Genomic DNA, 26,767 nt, shown 5'->3' on the forward strand with positions numbered 1-26,767 from the left:
TCCTCCATTGAACAAAGAATATTAGATAGCACAAGATAGCTTTTGACAGTAAAAGTAGCCAACCAATACATGCGTCAAAGAGACACAACCTTCACCTTTGAAGATAAAACCCTAACTCTCGGTAAATAGAGAGAAGGGACCGGACCAATAGTACATGAACTTAAGGATATTGAGAATTAAGGTGGCCAAAGTTTCAAAACTGTTGATTGTTACCTAGAATTGTTCTTACAGCAACTGAAAATAAGTGGCCATTTATTTTTAAAAGACGTCAATGATGTTATGCTATGACAATTAATAAAAGCCAAGGTCAATCATTGAATCAAGTTGGTATATATCTGTCTGAATTAGTTTTCACTCATGGACAGTTATATGTTACGCTTTCAAGAGTTACATCAATAAATGGTTTAAAAATTTTGATAAATAATAACAATGACATACCAAACAAATATACAAAATCAATATTTTCAACGAATGAAAATCATCTGATTAATTAAAAAAAAAAAAGAATGAGAGTCGAGAGGGTTGAGAGCCTTTCCTCGGCGAACCCTAGCTCCGCTCCCTTGGTGCGGCTTCCAGGGAGGACTCTGCCGCCTCCACTTACTCTACGTTTGAGGCTGACTTTTGATCAGCTCTTTCCTCGTGTCAGGGAGAGGCGGATTACAGGCTGTTTGGAATGGCTCAGTTTATGTAGGTGACCACGGCAGGGACAACTCCTAGGTTGGGTGAGGAGACCAGAGATCGGGCTGGAGCGGCGTCTTCCTTCTTTTAGGGATTGGAAGATTTTCGATGGAGGCACAGGAATCAGAATCTTGCTGTGGTGGAAGGTATTGTGGCTGCTGTGGCTACGATGTTCGTACTCAAGCACTGAATCTGGGCACCTTGTTCTTGGGATTTCATATCAGGGCGATACAGTACCCACGAACTCTATGGAAGATCTAGATTTGGGACCCAGAGTCGATGGCTTGGCTGATCGGATCCTTCTTCCAGGGAGGCTGGTGGCTTTGTTGGGTGCAGACGAAGCTTTGGGTGACTGACAGATGACGGCCATCTCTGGGTGCCCGACGCTGGGTGCCCATATCAAATCTGGCTTCCAGAATGTTGGGCTGCTGTGGGGCCCAACTCAAGTTTCTGTTGGGTCAGATTTCTCTTTGGGCTTGGATTTGGGACCCGGGAGAACTTATGCTGGATGTTTGGTTCGATTACATTATTTAGTGTCTCTCGGTCTAGCATTTGAATATGGTCTCTTGCTGTTTAAGTTTGCTTCACTAGCTGTACACCAATTAAGGTCTCTAGGCGGCTAGGGTTGCTATTACAAGGATTTAGATAGTTTGGACTTGTGTTCATATGATTAGGCTGATAAATGAGCGAATGTGTTAGCAGTGAGGGTCACCTGTCATTTGCTCGGTAGCTTATACCATTTATGATTTTGGTGTAAGACAGCATTTGATGTACGTGCCTTCTGGCCATGGTTAAATGAATGAAGTTATCCCTTTTCCTCAAAAAAAAAAAAAAAACAAATATACAAAAAATATAGTTTACAAAGACATTTTGCAGAATTTATAAATAGAAAGATATATTAATTATACATTGATATAATTATGAATAATTTTGTTACTTTACTTTTTCACTTCAAATACAAAAAACCAATATTTTGTACACATATTGTCCGTATTCAATATTATTAAATGATATATGAGAAAAAGGAATAGTTATGTATCCACATACTTTTACAATGTGTTTCACGTTGAATTTTAATTCCAAAATTGCCGAAACCAATGCAAAACTCAGATTTCAAGCTAGAAAAAAAAAAAAAAAAAAGATATTTTCAACCATCTCTACAGTTTGTTTCCCATTGAGTTCTCATTTCAAAACTGTCCAAATCAATGAAAAACACAAAGTTCAAAGTAGAAGAGGATATGCTGCCAAACGGTTCAAATCCAGACAGAAGGAACCTTTCTGATGATTCCAGATTTCACGCACAGTGATCCAGAGGGATTAACTTTATGATTACGATTTTACCCTGAAGTCTTGATTATATAAGCAACATCTCCACTACTATTCTGTTTCGAGAAGCCTCCATCACCACCAAGCTTCTCTTTTCACCGACATCAGAACTACCCATGGACATAAATACCGATCAAGGCTTGGTAAGATTTTAACTTAATGTAATCAGCAGAATAGAAGAAGCATTGATCTTTTCCTAGAACAATTTTCATCATTTACTTTACTAATCTGTAGTTTTGCTTTCCAACAGCTCCCAAATTGTGATTCGCTTGATAGCCTCTGTATTCTGAAGAGTGGTTTTCTTTTTTAATTCAGGATTTCTATAATCTGATTGATGTGTACCTCGATGCTGTGTTCTTCCCAAAATATGTTAAGAATTTCCAAACTTTCCAACACGAGGGCTGCCATTCTGAGCTCCACAATCTTTCTGAAGACATCTTATAAAGGTTGGATATAATTAGAAGTGCCCATTTTACTTCTGTTCCCTTTTTAGATTCTCACTTCAGCAAAATTTCATTTTTTTTTTCAAGGGTTGTTTTCAATGAGATGAAAGGACTGTACTCCCAACTTCATAACATATTACAGTGGATTGCTCAACATCCTAATATCCTCTTTGGAAATCTGGATTTTCACATCCTTATTCCCTAATTATTGAGTATCAATGTTCCTGTTGAGTTCTCATTATTCTCTTGCTGGTTCCAAATGAACAAAGGTAGATACTCACTCTCCCTTCATCCTGTCCCTTACCTACCTCCTACTCCCCATCTCTTATCTTATATCCTCTCTTAAATGGCATTATGTAATATGAACTGTTACCCTGAATTTGTTTATTGAACTGCTTGCGAGGTGAATTCTATCATACTATGTAACTAATTGACAGGAAAGTTATCAATCTTGGGATTTAATTTTAACAGATAAATCTGAGTTGAATGTTATATGTAATTTGTATGTCTAAACCAGTAACCTTTCTCAACTTACTATGTACTGGTTACACTGATGTTTCTATAATGATGTAATTAGAGTTCATAACTTTTAGGTTTTGTTAAGGAGCATGCTCTTAGTAATTAGTATACCAGTCCTCTATGTTGTTGATAGGCTAAGCTTCAGAATCATCTTTATTATAGTTAATTATTATATTACTTGAATATTGAAGGGCCATTCGAGTCTGTGAAAGACTTTGAGTGCCACCAGCTTTTTGTCATGTTGCTCGATTTATGTAGTAATTCCAAAGTGTTTACTTTGCAATTGAAAGGGTGCCCCAGGTTTGCTTGGAAGGTTGACAGCAATGGGTGTCTACCGCTGCATATAGCTTGCGAAAAAGGTCACTTAGAGATAGCAAGAACACTGTTGATGATTGATCCAGACCTTGCTCTTGAATTTGACCATTATCATTACACACCAGTACACTTGGCTGCAATGGTCAAATCAAAATCCTTGAGGAACTTCTTTTGTGCTCTCCCAAATGTTTAGCAAGGCTCATAAGAGATAGAGAAACTGTGTTATAATAATACCTATCTCCTCAACCAGGCTGACAAGCATGGTAACACAATCTTACATCTTGCTGTCTCTGCAGGGAACATTACAGTAAGTTGTTGCCTATTCTATTTTAAAATTATTGGTTGGTTGCCTTAGTTACTTCAACTTTGTATGATCCTAAACTATGTCAAATTGTTAGTTGTCGGAGCACATAATCAGGAATACTACAGTTGATGTCAATTGTAGAAATCAAAGAGGTCAAACAGCAATGGACATCTTATGCCAGCAAAGAAGAGCGTCGGATGTCAGAAACATGTTGAAGAGTTTTGGTGGCAGGAAGAGCACTGAGCTGTTGTCTTTAACACCAAAGATTGATGAGATAGATTATGAGACTACAACAATGTCAGAACGTCCTAGAGTTGTACTTGAGCAAGAATTTGAAATGCTTTTTGAAGGCATCACACATCCGGGAAGTGATCAATATGATTGTGAAATTGGTATGGGGCGTATGGCTATAAATGATCAACCAATGGAAGATTTCACTGTCGTACAAGAAAAGATGAATCCATGTCATCAAGTTTTGATGAACTCTGACAATCTTTTTGGCCCCGATTGTTTTAAATCAAGAATGAGCAGCATCTTCCAAAGCCAAGAGGACAAAACAAAGTGGGAAAAACTAGGCAATATGAGATATATAGAGAGAGGCACTGCAAAATACCAGGGACATAATAACATTAGTTGCCGTTCTAATTGCCTCAGGTACTTTCACTACTGGTATAAATCCTCCTGGTGGTGTCTACCAGGAGGGCCAGCTTAAAGGACAGTCAACAGTTGGCAGAACAACAGCTTTTATGGTCTTTGCAATATGCAACACAGCAGCACTTTTCATATCTATGTGCATTGTCATTGTCTTGGTCAGCAGCATTCCCTTCCGACGAAAACCACTAATGAAACTACTGGTGGTTGCTCACAAAGTAATGTGGGTGGCGGTGTCACTAATGGCCACAGCTTATGTCGCAGCCATGTGGATGATCATGCCACACGGTGAAGGTGTAAATTGGACCCTTGAAGTAGAGATATCTGTGTGTGCAGGGCCTATGGGATCTGTTTTTTTATTCCTTGGTGTCACATGGACCAGACACTGGTTGATGAAGTTCAAGTGGGGGAAGCAGAGAGGTAAAACTACAGAGGAAAGAGCACATAAACAAGCTGTACGAGCACAGAAAAGAACAGAGGATACACCAGAAAACAACTCATCATTATCCACCAACTTCATTGCTTGGAGTTTCGAAGAACTAGGATATCATACGTACTGAACAAAGAAAAATGGAGAAATATATTGTGTTCTTCTCAATCCAATGGAACATGAAGATGGAGTTTACTGTGAAATTTACTCAGGGCCTAATTCAAGGTTAGGCTATGCTTTTTGCTAGACTGGCCTTTCTGTAATATTCTTACCGTATGTCGCTTGTATTTATTCTTAATGAGTTAATGTTGTTGGCCTAATACAAGTAATAAATTAAATAAACTAGATAACCAAGGAATATGAGATTAGGAGTAGTTGATGGGGACCAATCGATGTACCAACTGTTGAAGGCTGACACGTGTTTGTGGTATGTGATCGAGGTCCAGGAGAAAGAAATTCATACCAGACAATAATCATGTGTTGTGTTTGTATGTGATCGTTTTTCCTATTTATCAATTCTGAGTATAAATTCAAAAATTAAGGTGTTTTTTGTTGATCTTTTGGTTTTTGAGAATCTCATTCTAAATCAAAGCCAATCTGAACCGAAAAAAAAAAATGGAAGATTGATCAGGATACAGTTGATTATTTTTTTCGATGAAGTTGTGTGGTGCTACACTGCTACTGGTGTTCGAAATGGTGGTGGGGTAGTAACCATTGCTATTTAGGAATTGAAAGGAATAATACAGTAATTTTGTTAATGTATACAGCTATGCTAATGTACTGTTATGTTAATGAGCTACATGCTAGGGTACAGTTGAAAAGAGAGAATGCAAACCAGCTGTGAGGTTGTGAAAGAATGGAAGATTGGTTGGGATTTCTATTTGGGAATTGAAAGGAGTACATTAATTTCTCTGCAACTTCTCAAGTGTTTCATGAATAATTGCCCGGACGTATGAACTGGACATTCCAGAACTAGGATATTTCCTAAGAGGTGCTGAGAAAGTAATGATTTTGTTTGACTTGTTAAACAGAACTGATTGACTATTCCAGCTTGAGTAAATGATGGGTTAGAAAGGGGACTAAATAAGTAGGATTAGACTGGAGACCTCGACTTGGACATCTTCGAAGTCTTTTCCTCTTCTTAGCTGCAGCAGATGTCCTAAGCATTGGAGTATTATATAAATCTGCTATTCCGCATTACTGATTGTAAATGTGGTTGTGAGACAGGCTCTACTCCTATTTTTTTTTTTTCATTTAAAAAGTTTAAAGAAATGATTCCAGGGCTATTTGAAGCAATTGCAAGAAATGACACGCGGACTTTCATCGACTTGGTTGAAAACAATGGAGGTTCTCTCATTCAGAAAACTGAGGAAACAAAAAACTCGGTGTTACACCTTGCTGCAAGGTTCGGCCACGTTGAGCTGGTTGCCTATATCACTAAGCGGCTTCCTGACTTGGTTTCCGTTGGAAACATTAAGGGAGAAACTCCATTACATGAAGCTTGTCGCCAAGGGAATACCAGTGTTGTAAAGCTGCTGTTAGAGGTCAATCCATATGTGGCTTGTAGTCTGAACCACGAAATGCAAACTGCTTTCTACATGGCTTGTAGTCATGGAAATGTTGATGTTGTGAAGCACATGACAAACCAACCAGGGGTGTTAGACGCTGAAGAACATGAAGTCTGCAGCCCTCTACATCTAGCTATAGCAGAAGGCTTTATCGGTAAGCTGTGTGTTCATTCTTTATGTATTCATGACATGAACCTTGCTTTTCTGTGTCATAACCTGAACTAGTACTTCAACTGATACTGCAGATATTGTTAAGAGTATTTTAGAAGCTTGCCCCAAGTTTGCTTGGAAGGTTGACAGCAAAGGACTTTTGCCGCTCCATTTGGCTTGCGAAACAGGTCACGTAGAGATAACAAGAACACTCTTGACGATTGATCCAAACCTTGCTCTTGAGTTTAACCCTTACGGTTACACACCACTACACTTGGCTGCGATGAATGGTCAAATCCAAATCCTTGAGGAACTTTTACTTTGCTCTCCCAAATCTTTAGAACTTCTCACACGAGACAGGGAAACTGTCTTTCATCTTTCAGTAAGATTCAACAGATACAGTATGTTTACCTCCTTGGCAAAGAATTATAATGACACTAACCTCCTCAACCAGGCTGACAAGCATGGTAACACAATCTTACATCTCACCGTCGCTGCAGGGAACACTAGAGTAAGTTTCCTATTCTATTTTTAAGGTATTGGTCAATCGTCTTAGCTGCTTCAACTTTGCATGATCCTAAACAATGTCAAAAATTCAGTTATCGGAGTACATCATCAGAAATACTACGGTAGATGTCAATTTTAAGAACCAAAGAGGTGAAACAGCATTGGACATCCTAAATCAGCAAAGAACATTATCTGATCTTAGAAACATGTTGAAGAGTTTTGGTGGCAGGACAAGTACTGAGCTGTTCCCTTTAACCCCAAAGGTTGATGAGATAGATTCTGAGACTACAACATTAGAAAGTCCTAGAGCTGCACTTGAGCAAGAATTTGAAATGCTTTTTGAAGGTAATATGCAACCAGGAAGTGATCAATATGATTGTGAAATTGGCAGGGGGCGCATGGCTAGAAACTGTACTGGTGTTATCCCATTCATGATGGATTCAATCCTCAGAAATAATCAACCACTGGAAGAATTCACTACAGTACAAGCGAAGATGAATCCATGTCATCAAGTTGTGATGAACTCTGATAATGATTTTGGCTCAAATTCTTCTAGAACAAGAATGAGCTCCCAAGTCTCGAATCCAAAGCAGGTTCCGAAGACAAGAGGAAAAAATAAAGTGGGTAAAACTAGGCAATATGAGATCTATAGGGAGGCATTGCAAAATACTAGGAACACTATCACAATAGTTGCTGTTTTGATTGCCTCGGTTACTTTTACTGCTGGCGTAAACCCTCCTGGTGGTGTCTACCAGGATGGACGGCTTAAAGGACAGTCAACTGTTGGCAGAACAACAGCATTTAAGGTCTTTACAATAAGCAACACAGCAGCATTGTTCATATCCATGTGCATTGTCATTGTGTTGGTGAGCATCATTCCCTTCCGGCGAAAATCACTGATGAAACTACTTGTGATTGCTCACAAAGTCTTGTGGGTGGCGGTTTCCCTCATGGCTACAGCTTATATTGCAGCGTCATGGATAATCATGCCACATGGACACGGTGAAGGAGAAAACTGGACCCTTGAACTTGTGATATCTGTGTGTGCAGGGACTATGGGATTTGTTTTTCTTTGTCTTGGTGTCACATGGACTAAACACAGGTTGATGAAACTGAAATGGAGGAAACAGATATGTAAGACTGCAGAGGAAAGAGCACATACACAAGCAGCACTAGCACAAGAACAAGCACATAAAAGGGCGCAGCAAATAACACAGGATACTCCAGAATACAGCTTTTCAGTATCCATGAACGACCATGCTGAGGGTTTCGAAGAACTAGGATGCCATACTTACTGAACAACAAGAAGTGGGAAAATTGCTTGTGTTCTTCCCAAAGTCTAATGGAACATAAACATGGAGTTTTTTGTGTAGTTCACTCGGCACCTAACTCTGTAAAGCTATTAGTATCTTCATTTTTATAAGATTTTTAAGCTATTAGTACAGGCTTTTTAAACTTTTGTATAGGCTTTTATCATTTTTATCTCTCTCGTTCTACGGTTTGGTTCTAGGGTTAGGGTTTTCTTTTGGGTGAGAGATTCAGCGGGCAAATTCACAAGATCCTATGTGACGGGGGATATCGATGTGATCGGTTATTTTTATGCCAATAATTTTCTTACTACCAATTATGAATGCCACTTGTAGTTCAAGGAAGTAGGGTCTCTCGCAGAGGATTATTGGATCTAAATGTTTCAAAAAAGATTTGATTTTGGATTGGTTTTGAAAACAAATAACTAGGAACGACAAAAATTAAAGCAATATTAAAGTACGTTGTGAGAAAGAAAAAAATTCAGCAACGTCCCCACACTATTGTGTCAAGGCCAATTTGATACCCAAACTCTCAAATGTACTGGATGTGATACCCAAAGTCTTATATTGACATCGATGTGATACCTCCATCCAAATTCTATGACGACTCCGTTAAAAAGCTAACGGAGCAAGCAAGTCAAGTAAAAAAATGAGAAAAGACCAAAATAACCTTGATGTTAAATCTTATCACCATTTTTTTTTTCTTTATGGGGTCTGCTTCTTTTTTGAGCTCGGGGGTTGGATGCTGAGAAATTGAAAATGATGAGTTGGTTTGGCAGCGGCGGAGGGTGACAAGAGAAGGGGAGTCCGGCGGGATTCGAGAGTAGGGGTTAGCGGCGAGTTCAAGGTCGAGTTGGAAGAGGAGGGACTTGAAGAAGGGGTCGCGGTCAATGAAGGCGATGAGGAGACTTCCTTTTCTAGCTGAAATGTGGAGAATGTTGGATGCTTTTTGTGAGGATGAAGTTCATGGGTCTTTGAAATTTGAAATGTTTTATCTTTCAATTTCCAAATGCCAAAATCAATTTTCATGTTTAAGTCATTTTGCAATTTACAGAGTCCCCTTGGAAAATTAGAATTCAACCATTGCAAATTGGCCGGTTGCTATTCATGCTGAGTGAGAGCTTTGATTTTGTTGCTGAAAATCTGAAATGATATTACTTTCATTGATCAACATCAAGAATCTCACATTACATGCAAATGCAGTAATTTGACAACTTGTAATCCAATTCAAATTGAGAAAACAAGAACAAACAATGTCTTAACTCTGGGTGACTGCCGAAGTCGGTGCAACCGATTGATCTAGTTTTCTTTAGGGATCCGATCAGCCCAATCGGGAGCCACTCCAGCAAACGAAATCCCTCTCATTGCCTCCATAAACCTCGTCGCATTCTCCGACGTTAACGACGCATGCCAGTGACTCTTGCCTTCTCTGATTGCCTTCGTGATCGCTGAATTAGAACTCACTCCAATCACATCTTCTTCTATGCTGCTACTGCCATTATCACCCTCGACATCGTCGTTTAATCTGAGCGACGACACTCCCCTTTGCGCTTGGTTCACAATCAGGCCATTAGGGAGCAGCTACGAATGGGAAACAATGGCGTCGTTTTGGAGATGGTGATCCTCTTCGTCTTCGGAAATGAGTCAAGTTCAAGAAAGAAACTGTAAAACTAGAAAAGAGAAACTGCAAAGCAAACCAAGAATGAGTCGGACCCATCAATTTCAACCCTCCCAATACGAGTTCAATACGAAGAGGTCGAAGATTTGTACAATCACCAGAGACAATTGAAGATTTGTTCACAATCTGTAGCAGTTTCTTTTCAAGATTCAAGTTTTGTTCATACCAGTTTTTAGTAGCAATTCTTTCTCAAGATTCAATCTTCAAGCTTTTCATCAATGGCGTCTCCAAATCAAGCATGTACTGTTGTTTCCGTTCGACTTGATGAAACCAATGATCACATTTCAGATGCATCACTACCTTCATGGCCATGGTTTTCTGAAATATGTTGATGTGTATCATCGAGAGAGAGAGAGAGAGAGAGCTCTGTGCTTCATTTTTTTTTAATTAGTTAGTAGTGCAAGAATATTTTGTCCTTGATAAAAAAAATCACATGGGGCCTACGTGCTTACCACGTTAGCAAATAGACAGACCCATCACAGATTTTGGACGAACGTATCACGTCCACGTCAATATAAGACTTTGGGTATCACATTGGTACGTTTGAGAGTTTGGGTATCAAATTGGCATTGGCACAATAGTTTGGAGACAGTTGCTGAATTTTTCTTTGTGAGAAATCAATCAAAGAAAGCGTGGCACTCCGAGACGTAGGATACTACAGCGCCGTGATTTTAAGCCAACAAGGAACCATCATGTCACAAGGACGTTCCGAAAACCCCACTAACCCAAAGCCACTAGGCCTTTTAAAAATTTTGAAAACCTTATTTCATGAAATTGAATTTCGTGAAACACTTTATAAATAAACAACCCATGCCATTTATTTTAAGATGGAAGATAGCGGTAAGTCTTAAGGAAAAACAAAAGTAAAGCTGTCACGCCCCTGATTTTACACACATGAAAATAGATATATATAACCCCATAATTATATATGCGTGAACATCCAGTCATCAATACAAAATACCTGAAATCTTTTTTTTCTTAAACTTACACACATATTGATGCCTTGAACCCTCAAAGTTAATATACACTCGCTCCAAAGAGTTATATATTACACAAGCTTACGAATTAAATTGTCAACAACAAGATAAACGTAAATGCTCCTCAGAGCTCACTACAACGGAAGTCCAAATAACGGTAAAGTCACAAAATTTGCTTCCTACCGTAAAGCTACAAAGGCGCTACCTCAGCTTCAGCACGATTATCCTAACCTGCAGGATTAACCCCTACACCGTTTGAATGGTGCACCGGGTTTCCACACAACAAACCCGGTAAGCTTTTGCAAGCCCGTATGAGTAACTCAAAACCACACATGCACAACTCGCCTAACGAGAAAACCCATCAACTCGTAAAAGAAACACACACCCTGTTTTCCCAAAACAGCACATTCTTTTCCCAAAAGAAACGAATACAAGTCACCCCGTGACAAAGCCATATTAATTGAAAACTCTGACAATTCAATATGCATTTCCCAAAAATCACAATAAGGGTCACACCGTGACCAAATCATATAAATTGAAACTCTGACAATTAAACATGATACACAAGTCCTCCCAGGACAATTAAAAGAAAGAATCCCTGAAACTCCCTTTTAAAACACATTCTCAAATCAACACAAGTCACCCCGTGACAAAATCATAATAATTGAAACTCTGACAATTAAATATGATAAACAAGTCCTCCCAGGACATTTAAAAGAAAGAATCCCCGAAACTCCCTTTTAAAACACATTTCCAAATCAACACAAGTCACCCCGTGACAAAATCATAATAATTGAAACTCTGACAATTAAATATGATAAACAAGTCCTCCCAGGACATTTAAAAGAAAGAATCCCCGAAACTCCCTTTTAAAACACATTTCCAAATCAACACAAGTCACCCCGTGACAAAATCATAATAATTGAAACTCTGACAATTAAATATGATAAACAAGTCCTCCCAGGACATTTAAAAGAAAGAATCCCCGAAACTTAAAAGGGAAACACGTACTCATGAGCATCAGATAGCTCCCCGCTACCCCCCATGATGTACTATGGCAACAGACTAGAGCTCTAACTGATCGTATCCACAAACCCGGCCAAAGGTGTGAGGTCCCGATATATATGCCTGAGGTTACTCCCAGCAACCCCAAATCCTCAGACCTCCCCGGTCGTCAGATCAAAACCTTTCAAAATGGTCACTCAGGACCCAAAAGTTACTCAACTCACACAAAAGGAGATGTCACCCCGTGACCTCCAATCATCAGACCTCCCCGGTCATCAGATCAAAACATTAACTCAAACCAAAAGGAGAAATCACAACATGTGACTCTCTGATCTTCTGACCCCCGGTCGTTAGATCAAAACATTCAAATCACATCAAAGCAACTCACACCAAATCTTGACACTTTTCAAAACAATAGAAATTCCCAATTCCCACAAAATGTTTCCCGAAAAGTCAAGCCCCAAAACAATAGAATGAAACTCATCAATACCTATTGCTTCAATTCACTCATCAACCCACAAGAATATACATATTCCACGTAAATATATATATATATATATATATATATATATATATGTGTGATCATTCACTCAGGAATGCTACTAATACCAACTATAGTTTGCAGTTAACTAAATAACTCTCAAAACAATAGGGTCAACCCGTTCGTGAATGAACTTCGTGAGATTACTCACCTCGAACTCCTGCTGCGTCTTCAATACAGAACCGAACCAAAACTATCACCAACAACTCGTCCAAATACTTCGTCAAGTACCTAATCACATACGGTTCCAACTTAGTAACAATTCACATTTGATTTAAGTTCGAAACCCCTGTTTTGAACTAAAATCTCCAAAGTGGCGCCAATCGAGGCGAAACCACATCCGAGACCTCCCAAAGTCTCCGGAATACGTCCACGATCGATGTGACCAAACCACAAGTCGATCGGACGCTCGAATCCTCACGGATCGAATAAATCGATCGGTATGAAACTGCAAAAATCATAACAATTCCATACAAACTCCAAAATTTGCATATTATATATCGAAACGCTCGTATCAACGAGTAGAACATATATAATACCAAAAACAGTCCCATACATGGCCGGAACGCCGACACAGGCAGTGGCGCACCGCTGCCGGCCAAAACTCAATATTTCACAAAACTCCCAACATAAAAAAGCTTCATCTAAGCATGCTTGTGAACTTTCATAACTGGATCAAAGTCAGAAAACAAGCCTAAGGGATCGAAAACTACCTCACAAGCCGTGAACAGTAATCCCAACTGGGTTGAACAAGGTTTCACGTGAAACGATCCAAACAACCACCAAGGATCGATCGACGAGGCTGCTCTGAGCTCAACCAAGAAGACTCGAAGCCTTGCCGACGTCGGAACAAGGATTTCCGATCGGGTCTGAAAACTCCAATCTGCACCGCCTTCTATCACAGCCACCACCGAGAATTGGCGCTAGAGAACACCACAGAGACGACCAGACAGAGGAGACGATCCTGTCTGGAAAGTTTCGTCGCAGGAGACCGCCGCAGTTAGTCGGAAAAGTCGGGTCGGATCTACCGGGTCCTGGTCGGGTCAACCGGATATCTTCGATTCTGCAGGTAGCAGCCGAGAGAGAAGAGAGAGAGAAAGGAACGGTTTCCGGAAAAGGAAACAAATGAAAATAGTAAGTTTCTCATTCGGGAAACTTCTATTTATACCAAAATGGAAATTCCTTCCAATGACCATAACTTTCTCATACGAACTCCGATTTCCTCGTTCCACATATCCACGAACTCGTATCGACGCGCTCTACAACTTTCATGAAGGAAGTTTCCAGAGAATCCCAATGAATAAAAAGTCAACCTTTGCGCCACCCCTAAAGTCACACTTTCCAAATAGAAATTCGTCCGAAACACTTCCGCTCCATCCACGAGCCACGAAACCGTCCAATAAACATAAAATTAATTCCGGAAAATCCTCGGAAAATAAATACAAATTTCCGGGGCATCACAAAAGCTATGTCTTAAGGCTTACAACACAATTTGTCTAGAAAATCCGAATACAAGATACAATAACGAAAGAAGAGACACAGCCTGTAGGTACAATTCTTGTACATGTCGTGTTGGCATTCCCATACAAATCTGTGACAAAATCCATTTACTAATCACGGAGAATCTCAGGTAAATGCATCTACATAAGCATGGGATTGCAAGTGTTGCAATCCCCGAGTCAGTAGTCAGTTCCATTTGGAGTCCAATTTTAGAAAGTAGGTTTTGGGTTTTATGTAATTATGTTTTTAAAGATATTTCTAATTGATAAAATCGTGAGATTGTAGTCCTAGGGTTTTGAGGATTTGTCTATTCCTAGTTGATTATCTTTAGGATTTGGTGGATATCTTGCTTTAATAGTTTCTTTCCTAATAAAAGCCCAATTAGGGTAGAATCTTGGGTTGTTGAGGTTTGGGCGTTGGTCTATCATATATTCATAAACATACACGGTCAGAAGTGAGAACTTAAGGGACGCAGGAATTAGTTGGTGAGTCTTGCTTGTTTGGCTAAACTTGAGTCTTCACAAGAGTCAAAACACTTGGTCCATGTTTAAGTGTTCTTGATTGTTTTTTCATATGCATAAATTCTGTTTAGATCAGTAGAGAGGCTGTGAAGAAAGAAGAGTGATATTTGGTGATCGTTCAAGTGAAGGAGTTCAAGACAGAAGACAAACTATGTATTAGTTTTTGTCTAATCATTGTAGCCGAGCTAGTGCTGTTCAAGTTTGTAAAGAACATATCCTTCATCATAAGTTAATTCTTATTTTGGGTTCTCAAGAGTACGAGCCCCGCAGTGTTTTTAATCTCATATTTGAGGTTTTCACTGCATAACCAAAATCTGGTGTTCTGTTTGTTAATTTTGGTTTCTGCTGCCCAGTAAGGATTGATCCGTACATTGCAATCCCCTTTTTTCAGAAAATGCATTCCGTCCTTGTATTTTCACACCCCATATGTGCGAGCCTCTCAGAGTCTGATAAAGCTCATTTATTGAAAGTAGGAAATGCGATCGAGAAATGAAAATACCAAGTTGAAAACAGGATTCTTGGAAACAACACCGAAACACGAACACTGCCACGTCACTAGCTCCTAGTCCAACTCCTCCACAGTAGGTTGCTTATTACCTTAAATGTAGGGGTGAGCAATTCGTCCTCGCTAGCCCAATAGGGGCTGACCCAACCGATGCTAGATTTGAAAATACGATACGAAAACATACATATACTACATATATATGCGCGCGTTGTAAAAATGATTCAAATCAAGGCAACCAAATATACTCATCATATTTTTCAGAGATCATATGTAGTATGCTAACACCAAGTCTGAGCTCAGAGATACTTACTTGCAGGGTTTCCAACTTTCCCAGTGACCGAAACCTCGGTTTCCTATACTCAGTAAACCAGGCTAACTACCAATCATAGCCTAAATCCATCAATACTCATAATTTACTTTCCATACCAGCCATGGGTAGCGAGAGTGTCCATTTACTGGTCCAATGTCATATGACATCACTGTCGATTCCCTACGTACACTACTAAGGTGACACGGGCTCGACACAACATATGGTCGTATCACCCCTCCGGAGGTTCACGGTTTCGACACCGTAGGAAGCATAGCTCATATCACTCTCATGTCAATAAACAAACATATCTCCGATATACAAGCATGTCTAGCCTTAGATTTTATCTCAACAATTAAATATCAACAACAAATAAGGAAGCATTTATCTCGAGGCATCAACAATGACAACCAAAAACAATGCAGGATTTTTCACGCAACAACATATATATATATATATATATATATACACATATATATATATATGTATATATATATATATACAGATTCTATCCAGAGCGGAGCTCCGCTTTGAAATTAACGTGTGAAGTTCGAGTTTTTAGTCACTTTTCGGTCGCATATCCACATCTCAACCGTTTAGTTTTTAGGTATTAGTGTATAGATCATCTCTGCAAATTTTCAGTCAAATTTATGATCGTTAAGGTATCTAACTCGCTTAAACCAATGGACGGACTGACTCTGTCAAGCTGAACCGTACTAGCTTTAAGGCAGTTATCAATGCCTTAAGAGCATCAGCAGTGGGGACCCAAATTTGGGTCCAAAACCTAAATTTGAGTCCAAAAGTAATGGATTTCAGTTGCAATGGATCGGAATAAAAGGGACCTATAACAGCTGGAGACCCAAATGTTAGACCAAATTTGGTCCAGTGGAGGACTTAAAAAAATTTGGACCCAAATGTGATGGGTCCCACCCATGTGGGATTTCTGATACATGCCGTAGGAGAACAAGTGCACATGGGATCTGAAAAGGATGGGGCCCCTCAATTTTAAAAACCAACGGCTACTTTTGTTTAGAACCAAGGGTTAGGATTGAATTATACATTCAATCTAATGGCCAGAAATATGAGTCCAAAATATAGGTCCAAAAATAAGTCCTACACCACTGCAGCACCCAATAAAAGTAAGTCCTTTTGTACACTATTCAGATGGACTCAAATCACTATTCCAGCTTATTTGGACCCAAATTTGAGTCTAAAAAATAAGTCCCCACTGCTGATGCTCTAACGATCATCATTTTGGCTGTAAATTTGCAGAGATGATCTATACACTAGTACCTAAAAACTTAATGGTCGAGATGTAGATATGCGACCGAAAAGTGACCTAAAACTCGAACTTCACACGTTAATTTCAAAGTGGAGCTCTGCTCTTGATAGGATCTGTATATAGACACACAGAGGCGTAACTACATGGGGGCGGGAGATGGACCTGGCCTCCCCAAACTTCTGAAAATATACATGTGTGCATCTGTAATTGGTTGTGGATTTAATGAGATTGAGACCATAATCATCATGATTGGCTCCCTCAATTACTCAGCTATGCATGAACTGATGAAAGCAATAAGAAATAATAATATATTTCACACAATTTGTTTATCTAATCTATTAATAAATGTGTGTGAAAAAATAAAAAGAAGATCTAAATGAATGCTATAAAAGAAAACATTAATACGTAACTTAAAATATTAAAGTTTGATTTACAACTGATAAATATATCATATGTTAAATTAATTTTTATAATAGATTTTTTTGTCAAAAATACTTCATCATTTTTCGCCCCCCCCCCCCCTAACTTTCTAGTTCCGCCACTGTAGACACACACACATATATATGTAAGCTCATACACACACAGGAAATGCCACTAACATGGAAGGGACAACTCACCCTACCTGGATATAATAGGCGTGTCTCCACTTTGGTCCACTTCGCTAAAGTTTCCTACATGAACTCGAGTCCCTGATTGAATAATTAACCCGTTAACAATCATTCCTTTTTAATATCACTTAGGTAATCAATATTTTGCGCATCTAATAATCCCGTTAATCAAAATGAGGCCATCTAATATCTATAAGTTCCAAATAGGCAACTTAAATTGAATGAAAAATTTTCCTTAAACAAGCATTCTCCTTTCAAAATTAAAATCAAATCTTGCAAAGAAATCTTGGAATAAATCTGTTTATTTCTCCTTAACTCACCTTTGTCTCCAGTTTGAAAATTAATTGACATTTAGTCAAATAATCTTCTCTTGACTACCAATTTCGGAGAATAATAACTCATCCAATTAATACTAATTTATTCTCCAATAATTTTTTCTCAATTTTCTTGTCCTTTCTCCAACAATAGCCAAATTAACTTTTATTATCTTGTCTTTGTAATTCCTTCTTTTCCACGTCCACCTTTTTAAGTCCAATTAATCCATGCCAAAAATCCTCCTCACTTTTCATTATTTTCTGTTTGGTCAAACCCTCTTTTAAATAGGATTTAATACCAATAAAATTTCAATAATTCTTTTCTCCACTTTCCCCTTTTTTTCCAATTAATTAAAATAACTTTTTTCCTTTTTATTCCTCTTTTTCCTCTTACTCTTCACCATGAAACATCATTTTCAACCAAAAACAACATGCAAATGAATTTAAATAGAGAGAATTTTAAGAACAGTACATGAACTTAAGGCCACTCCGAATTTTGGTGGCCAACGTTTATATAACCCAAAATAAGTACGTGAACTTTTAATCCCGACCCAGTTTTCATACATGCCGTCACTAACACCGTTAACATCTATGCCACGTGGCATATTAATAAGGCATAGGTGTTAACGGTGTTAGTGATAATGTATGAAAACTGGGTCGGGATTAAAAGTTCATGTACTTATTTTGGGTTATATAAACGTTGGCCACCAAAATTCGGAGTGACCTTAAGTTCATGTACTGTTCTTAAAAATTTCCCATTTCCCATTTAAATAATCCAACCCCATGAAAAACCATTTTGCTCCATTAAAATTGTCAAAAATGTAAGAATGAAGGTCAATCTTCATCCCACAAACCTTACCCTTAGGATTTCACCAAAAACTCAATCGATCTCCTCCTTGGTTCCTCTGACAACACTCTATCTCTACATAAAACCAACATGCAAATCACCATCTTATCAATAAACCCAAAATTTCTAGGCTAGGGTATGAAACCTTACCCAAAGATGACGATTTTACTCCTCTCTTTGATTATGACTACTAACTTGGAGATATCTCCAAATAATCTGAAATTTATACTTGCATATCACTAAATCTTTACCCAAAATATAATAGGAACTCGGATTCAAGCCTAGAACGAAGAATCTCACCTCAAATCAACCTATGAACGGAGAAATCTTGAGAACCCCTCTTGTTTGCTTTAGGGTTTGAGAGATTTCATGGCTTTGAGGCTTTATCTCATGATATCATGCTTAGATTTGGGTAGAGGAGAAGAAGAAATCAAGAAAATTTGGAGGTTTTGGCATTTTCCAGCGGCGGTGGGGCGATTTCCGGCGAGAAGGTAGAGAGAGAAGGTCTCGGGTAGAGAGAGAGCTGAAATGAAAATGAGGCTAGGGTTTGGTTTGGGTGTGGTTTAGTTCCTATATATACTCACAATGAGAAAAGACTAAAATAACCTTCCTTTTGGGCTTTGGGCCTTAATCTGATTTCTCACCACAATTCTAACCTACTTGTAAGCCCAATGCACAAACATCAAATTTAACTTTCAATCCTCCTTTCCTTATCGAATTTCTCAACGCCCCAACACTTCCCAAAACTCTATATTTCATCTAAATCTATAAATTAATCACGGCTTATTTCCTAATGGCCTCAAAAAAAAATTCCTATGCGCGAAAAATATGTGCTAAAAGTAAAAGAAATACTACGGGGGCTCACAAAAAGACCTAGGGAATATCTGCACCTCTAAATAATCAATAGCAATCTACTTAACTCAATTCTATGCAATTAGATGACTATGTCCACGATTAAGCCTAGGGTTTTACAGTCACAACCGTATTAGATACTCTCTTAGTTGGCATGTTATGTGAAGGGGTTATCACTATAACTTGATGTGCAACAAAATGGTAAAGAAGGGTGTTCTTAAATGCCTAAGATGCTAATTATATAACCTCTTTACGAAGGTCAATAAGCCACTAGATGATTGATGACTACTCGATGAGTCACTTATTGCAAGCTTAATCAAACAATTGCATGTAAGTAAATAAAACCGTTAAATTTCTTGAGGAATCTTTAGCTAGCTTTCATCGAGCGAGCATTTTGTTTGAATTTTATCTTCTTGTTTAGCTATCACAATCTATGCCTTTAAGACCGGCTCACATTATTTGCACGGAAAGAAAAATGTTATGTTCTTTTTTTTTAGAGTATAAAAATAAAAAAATTGTTATGTTCAAATGGGCAATTTTGCTGAAAAACTGACATACTTGATCATTTTTATACATTTGAATTAATTAATTTAAATACATCGGTCAAGATTAAATAAAGGGTTATTATCACAAATGGTACCTGAACTATACCTAAATCTTATCGATCGTACCTGAACTTCGATTTTGATCACAACCAGTACTCGAACTTTTCGATTTCATTTTAAATGGTACCTAGAGCCACCTCCGGTCAATATTCCAACTAAAAACAGCATGTGAAGCGATCATAGTGATGATTTTTGATGATTTCAACGGTTGCGATCATATATAGTGATAATTTTTTTGTAATAGACTTGCTTTGAACTTGAATTTTTTTTTTATTTGGCTTTTTTGGCCGGAATAGTGACCGAAGGTGGCCTTAGGTACCATTTAAAATGAAGTCGAAAAGTTCAGGTACTGGTTGTGATTAAAATTGAAGTTCAGGTACATCGATAAAATAGAGGATAAGTTTAGGTACCATTTGTGATAATAACCCTTAAATAAAAGTATAACTTAAAGACCAAAAATGCAAATTATTCAAACTTTCAGAGTTCAATTATTGAACCGAAAAGGGCAAATAATGTATGAAACTAAGACGAGCAAATAGCAAGTTTGGCATAGCTTATACTTTGCAAAAAGCTACTTAACTTATAAGTTACGTAGCAAAAAGTGTTTTGTAAAATTAAATAAAGCAACTTATTTCAAAAGTTACATCAATAAACTTTTGCTTATAGAAGTTGGTAAAAAAACAGCTTTCATAAGCTAAAAGCTAAAACAGTTGCTTACGATTTTCGATTTAAACTAAGTTATCCCAAACTGGGGCCTAAAAAATCACAAAACCCGGGTAAATACTTTGCAAAAAGCTACTTAACTTATAAGTTACGTAGCAAAAAGTGTTTTGTAAAATTAAATAAAGCAACTTATTTCAAAAGTTACATCAATAAACTTTTGCTTATAGAAGTTGGTAAAAAAACAGCTTTCATAAGCTAAAAGCTAAAACAGTTGCTTACGATTTTCGATTTAAACTAAGTTATCCCAAACTGGGGCCTAAAAAATCACAAAACCCGGTAAAAAAAATTGGGCGAGTGTGAGAAAGGCGGCAATGGCATTGAAACAGAGTGGAGCAGTAGATAGGGACCGGCGGATGTACCTACTGTTGAAGGATGAAACGTGTTTGTGGTGTGTGATTGAGATCAAGGAGAAAGGAATTGATACCAGAAAATCATGTGTTTGTGGTATGTGATCGTTTTTCCTAAATATCAGTTCTGTTTGTAAATTCAAAAATTAGGATGTTGTTTGTTGATTTGTTGGTTTTTGAGAATCTCATTCTAAAACAAAGCCAATCTAAACCCAAAAAAAATGGAAGACTGGTTAGGATGCAGTTGATGATTTTTTTCGATGAAGTTGTGTGGTGCTACTAGGCCTGGGCATTTTAGCCCGAAAATCCGGACTGGACTGATCCGGACCGTTGAGTCAGGGCCGAGCTTTGAGAAAAAAAAATACACAAAAAAATAAGGCCCAAACCGTTTGAGTTTTAACGGGCCGATCCCGGGCCCTGATATGTATATGACCAAAAGCCCGAAAGGCCCAATTTAATATTATCCTTCGGTTTTTTTTTTTGGATTAATACCCTAGTCAATTAGTCATTAGTCAACATTTAGTCATTTACCCTAGACCTAAAAAGACACTTTCTCAGCTTTCCCTTTCCTTAGCGTCAACAACGATTCAACAGAAGCACTCAAGCTAGTTCGTCAACAAGGAGAATCTGCAGCCCTCAACAACAAGCCAGGCTTTCATCTGAGAAACGTGCAATTACAATTTTGCGATTTTGGCGAGGTCTTGAGGAGAACGATTGAGAATCTGCAGTGCCGTCAACAATGAGCCAGGCTCTCATAGTTCTTATATATACTGCTTCAATCGCGCCTCAAGGTACTTATCTCTGGTGAAATTAAGCCTTTCCCATGGAATTCCATGTATGTCTTTTCCAATTTCCCATGGAAGTGTGTGGAAGCAAATAGAAAAGTGCGTTGTTGTGTAGGAAGCAAAGCAATCTGAGGATCATGATGTAGAAAGTTGAAAGGAGGGAGAAGAACCTAGAGAGCAAGCATTGGATTGTGCCGAAAAACTAATGAAATTGGCTGTGCAATAAACCCAGAAAATCAGAAACATGATGAAATTGGCAACAAAATGAAGTTTAGAAAAGCTGGACTTTTGGGCCCGAAAAGCCCGAAGAATTGGCTCTTTCATTTACGGTCCGGGCCTTTCCGGTGGACTAAGAAGCTTGATTTGAGCCCGGCCCATTTAATTCGGGCTTGGTCCCGGGCCTTGCATCTCGGCCCGTGCCCAGGCCTAGGGGCTACAGTGCGTCAGTGCTACTGCATGGTGTTTGAAATGGTGGTGACTCCATTGCTATTTAGGAATTGAAAGGAATGAAACAGTAATTTTGTTGCTAATGTACTGTTGTTAATGAGCTACATGTTAGAATACAGTTGAGAAGAGAGAATGCAAAACAGTGAGGTAGTGAAAGAATATTGGACGATTGAATTGGTCAGGATTTTTATTTCGGAATTGAAAAGGAAGGAATACATTAATTTCTTAGCAACTTCTCCAGTATTTCGTAAATAATTTCCGGGACGTATGCACTTCACTTTCTAGAACTAGGATATTGCTTAAGAGTTGCTAAGAAATTAATGATTTTCTTTGACTTGTTAAACAGAACTGATCATTTCAAAAAAAAAAAAAGTTGACTGATTGACTCGTGTTTGAATTCCATCTTGCGTAAAATGATGGAATCAGACTACGACCTTGACTTGGACATATTTGAAGTCTTTTTTTTTCTTGGCTGTAAGCAGATGTCTTAAGCATCAGAGTATTATATAAAGCTGCTATTCATCCCCATTACTGATTGTAAAGTGAGATAGACTCTCTCTAAATTTTCCCATATAGGAAAAAAATTAAAAGTTTGAAGAAATGATTCCAGCTCTGTTTGAAGCAATTGCAAGAAATGACACACGGACTTTCAAGGACTTGGTCCGATACAATGGAGGATCTCTCTTGCAGAAAACTGAGGAAACAGGAAACTCAGTGTTACACCTTGCTGCAAGGTTCGGGCATGTTGAGCTGGTTGCCTATATCATTAAGCTGCTTCCTGACTTAGTTTCTGTTAGGAACGTTAAGGGAGAAACTCCATTACACGAAGCTTGTCGCCAAGGGAATACCAGTGTTGTGAAGCTGCTGTTAGAGGCCAGTCCATTCGTGACTTGTAGTCTTAACCATGAGCAAACTGCTTTCTTCATAGCTTGCAGTTATGGGAATGTTGAGGTTGTCAAGTACATGGCAAACCAACCAGGGGTCTTAGACTTTGAACAACATGAAGCTTTCAGTCCTCTTCATTTTTCTATAGCAGAAGGCTATGTCGGTAAGCTGTGGGGTTTATTCTGTATATGTTTATTACATGAACCTTGCTCTTCTGTGTCATAACCTGAACTAGTATTTCGATTAATCCTGCAGATATTGTTAAGACTATTTTGGAAGCATGTCCCCGGTTTGCTTGGAAGGTTGACAACAAAGGGTATTTGCCGCTGCATTTGGCTTGTGAGAAAGGTCAGTTAGAGATAACAAAAACACTCTTGATGATCGATCCAAACCTTTCTCTTGAACTCAATCGCTACCGTTACACACCACTACACTTGGCTGCAATGAATGGTCAAAACCAAATCCTTGAAGAACTTCTTTTGTGCTCTCCCAGATCCCTAGAACTTCGCACAGGAGACGGAGAAACTGTGTTTCATCTTTCTGTAAGATTCAACAGATATGATGTGTTTACGTCTTTGGCAAAAAATTGTAACCACACCAACCTGCTCAACCAGGCTGACAAGCAGGGTAACACAGTCCTGCATCTTGCTCTCTCTGCAGGGAACACTAGGGTAAGTTTTCTATTCTATTTTTAAAGTATTGGTCAGTCATCTTAGATTCTTAGCTCCTTCAACTTTGCATGATCGTAAACTATGTCAAATTTTCAGTTATCAGAGTACATCATCCGCAATACTGCAGTAGATGTCAATTGTAGGAACCAAAGAGGTCAAACAGCATTGGACATCCTAGACGAGCAAAGAATATCGTCTGATCTTAGACATACGTTGAAGAGTTTCGGTGGCAGAACAAGTACTAAGCTGTTCTCTTTAACCCCAAAGGTTGATGAGATTGATTCTGGGACTACAACAACATTGGAAAGTCCTAGAGCTGCACTGGAGCAAGAATTTGAAAGGCTTTTTGAATGTAACACGCGTCCAGGAAGTGATCAATCTGATTGTGAAATTGGCATGGGGCGTATGGCTCGGAACAATCAACAAATGGAAAACTTCGCTACAGTACAAGCAAAGATGAATCCCAGTCATGATGTTTTAATGAATTCTGATTTTCTTTTTAGCTCAGAATCATATAGAACAAGTATGAGCTCCCCAGTCTTGAATCCACAGCTGCTTCAAAAGCCAAGAGGGAAAGTGGATAAAACTAGGCAATATGAGATATATAGAGAGGCATTGCAAAATACTAGGAACACTATCACAATAGTTGCTGTTTTGATTGCCTCAGTTACTTTTACTGCTGGCATAAACCCACCTGGTGGTGTCTACCAGGAGGGATGGCTTAAAGGACAGTCAACAGTTGGCAGAACAACAGCTTTTAAGGTCTTCACAATAAGCAACACAGCGGCATTGTTCATATCTATGTGCATTGTATCATTCCCTTCCGGCGAAAATCACTGATGAAACTACTTGTGGTTGCTCACAAAGTCTTGTGGGTGGCAGTGTCACTCATGGCCACAGCTTACATTGCAGCCTCATGGATAATCATACCACATGGACGTGGTGAAGGAGAAAATTGGACCCTTGAAGTTCTGATATCTGTGTGTGCAGGGACCATGGGATCTGTTTTTTTCTTTCTTGGTGTCACATGGACTAGACACTTGTTGATGAAAATGAAATGGAGGAAACAAATACGTAAGACTGCAGAGGAGAGAGCACAAAGACAAGCAGCAAGAGCACAGAAACGAACACAAAAACGAGCACATAAAAGGGCACAGAGAAGAACAGAGGAAACACCAGAATACAGCTCATCAGTATCCACGAACTCCCATGCTGAGAGTTTTGAAGAACTAGGATATCATACATACTGAATTAGAAGAAGTGGAGAAATTGTGGTCTTCCCAATTCAAAGTTGGGCTAATAGGATTTCGCTAGACTTCCATTTTTTATTTTTGTAAATTCTTATCATTAGTGTAAACGATCAGATTTGATTGGAAGTTATGGCCCAAACTTAAAACAAGAGTTGACTTCAGATCGAGAATATAATATAAGTTTAATTGTTTCACTAACTTGGTTTTACATTTCTAATATGATAATCGAAGACCAAATCTTGATCAAATATAGCAAAGCTTTAGTGCAAAATCATGTTTCTTTTTTTGGTTTCAGTCATCTTTTTTTCTTTATGTACTACCTAACAACATCAACGATTAAAAAAAATACACCACGATTAAAATGAAAATTTCTTCCAACTCTTTTTGTTAACCATACATTATTAAGATTCATTGAGATAATGGGGGAAATTAACAAGGCAGCTCGTTAAGGGAACTTGACATGATCAAAAGAAATTTTCTTTTTGACATGATATACTAAATTAATCAATTTTGTGCCAGTTAATCGATCTATGTGAACTTGTTGTAGAGAATATGGTTTGGGAGAATATTGAGATGTATTTCATTAATAATAAGTGTCTCTATATATAAAGAATTACATAGACGATCTGTTTAGAGCACAAGTAAAGAGTCATATAACATTGTAATTAAGATATCAATAGGATATCTATGAGAATATGGTAACCCTATTACAATTTAGGTTAAAAAAACCTCGTTTGGATGAGGCACACTAGAACTCTAACTCCTGCAACAGATCTATCTTAATTTTTTAGAATATTTTTGGCTAATACCCAAACTAATTTCCTCTTTTGGCTATCTGGCATTACATTAAACATGTTTTAGCTTCTAGGCTGCTTGATAGTTGCTGTTTAGATCTTGAAACTAATACAGGTTACAAAGAAACGCCATGGTTGAGACTCGTGAGCTTTTCAAGATCCGAGGCGAACAAAAACAAAAAATAAAAAATTAATAGTTAATATTATGAAAAATTGTTACAAGTATCAAAAAAAAAAAAAAAGGAATTTGATTCTACACCCACTCCCCTTTTAGAATAAACCCATCCATAATAGTGTTTTAATATACACCTAAACCAATTAATTAGGCTTATTCAAAATATAAAAAAAAACCTATTAAATAGGATAAATATTAAAACTTAATGTTGTTAAGAATTACTAAAGCTGCCACTATCAAATTCCCCATTCACCATTAATATTAAAATCCAGTCTTGCCGCCGATGGAATTACTCAACCCTTGATTCCAACAATTGAAAACTCTCCTCTGGGTTGGAGGTTATGTAATCTCCACATTCAAAAGCTTAATCTCTACATTCAAAAGCTTAATCTCTACATTCAAAGCCGGTATCAATATCTCCACAATCATGCGATTATGTTTTTGATTTCAAATTGTGATTGTGATATAAATGGATCACACAATCAGAGGTTGGTGGGTTGCCTTTGTTCAACTGCATATCCCTTTGATCCAATTGGCACGGTTGATGAGCATTGTGTTTGCTACCTATTCAATAGGTGTGTGTCTTCCTAACGAAGAGGTATTTGTCTTGTGATTTTTCAGGGTTTATGCTATTGAATAGGTATATTAATAGATTCTACAAGTTCTTGATTGCATGTTTCTTTTTCCTCTTATTGTTTCTCAATAGATTCTTCAAGTTCTTGATGGCTAAAGAATACTCTCACCTAGAGTTTAGGTGCGACCTTCTCCACAATCATGCGATTATGTATGTTTTTTATTTCAATTGTGATTGTGATATAAATGAATCGCACAATCAAAGGTTGGTGGGTTGCCTTTGTTCAACTACATATCCCTTTAATCCGATTGGCATGGTTGATGAGCATTGTGTTTGATACCTATTCAATAGATGTGTGTCTTCCTGACGAAGAGGT

At 38.2% G+C, this 26,767-nt stretch overlaps 3 protein-coding genes and 1 long non-coding RNA gene across 9 annotated transcripts; 3 read left to right on the forward strand and 1 right to left on the reverse strand.

The window, feature by feature from the left end:
• Positions 1–1,836: 1,836 nt before the first annotated feature.
• LOC112190645 (ankyrin repeat-containing protein At2g01680) lies at positions 1,837–8,708 on the forward strand. Of its 6 annotated transcripts, XM_040514679.1 has the most exons (5): positions 1,837–2,147; positions 2,320–2,450; positions 2,535–6,388; positions 6,480–6,895; positions 6,984–8,708. In XM_040514679.1, the coding sequence occupies exons 3-5, from the start codon at positions 5,938–5,940 to the stop codon at positions 8,187–8,189; spliced, it is 2,073 nt and encodes a 690-aa protein (XP_040370613.1). In that variant the 5' UTR covers positions 1,837–2,147; positions 2,320–2,450; positions 2,535–5,937; the 3' UTR covers positions 8,190–8,708. The 6 variants fall into 6 exon arrangements, with proteins under 6 accessions (XP_040370613.1, XP_040370611.1, XP_040370612.1 ...); XM_040514677.1 differs by having other exon boundaries at positions 2,255–6,388; XM_040514678.1 differs by having other exon boundaries at positions 2,320–6,388.
• Positions 3,749–4,796, forward strand: LOC112184603. The gene is made up of 2 exons (XM_024322859.1): positions 3,749–3,977; positions 4,240–4,796. The coding sequence occupies exons 1-2, from the start codon at positions 3,749–3,751 to the stop codon at positions 4,794–4,796; spliced, it is 786 nt and encodes a 261-aa protein (XP_024178627.1).
• LOC121051695 lies at positions 7,882–18,812 on the reverse strand. The gene is made up of 5 exons (XR_005806507.1): positions 18,584–18,812; positions 18,434–18,499; positions 18,296–18,358; positions 17,137–17,203; positions 7,882–8,003 (listed from the first exon to the last, which is right to left on the reverse strand). It is a non-coding gene; the product is annotated as an uncharacterized LOC121051695 (long non-coding RNA).
• A 3,740-nt stretch (positions 18,813–22,552) lies between these two features.
• Positions 22,553–24,955, forward strand: LOC112184604 (ankyrin repeat-containing protein At2g01680). The gene is made up of 3 exons (XM_024322860.2): positions 22,553–23,090; positions 23,183–23,598; positions 23,695–24,955. The coding sequence occupies exons 1-3, from the start codon at positions 22,643–22,645 to the stop codon at positions 24,436–24,438; spliced, it is 1,608 nt and encodes a 535-aa protein (XP_024178628.1). The 5' UTR covers positions 22,553–22,642; the 3' UTR covers positions 24,439–24,955.
• Positions 24,956–26,767: the final 1,812 nt, after the last annotated feature.

This window comes from Rosa chinensis, chromosome 2 (assembly GCF_002994745.2).
Source record: "Rosa chinensis cultivar Old Blush chromosome 2, RchiOBHm-V2, whole genome shotgun sequence".
NCBI lineage: Eukaryota > Viridiplantae > Streptophyta > Magnoliopsida > Rosales > Rosaceae > Rosa > Rosa chinensis.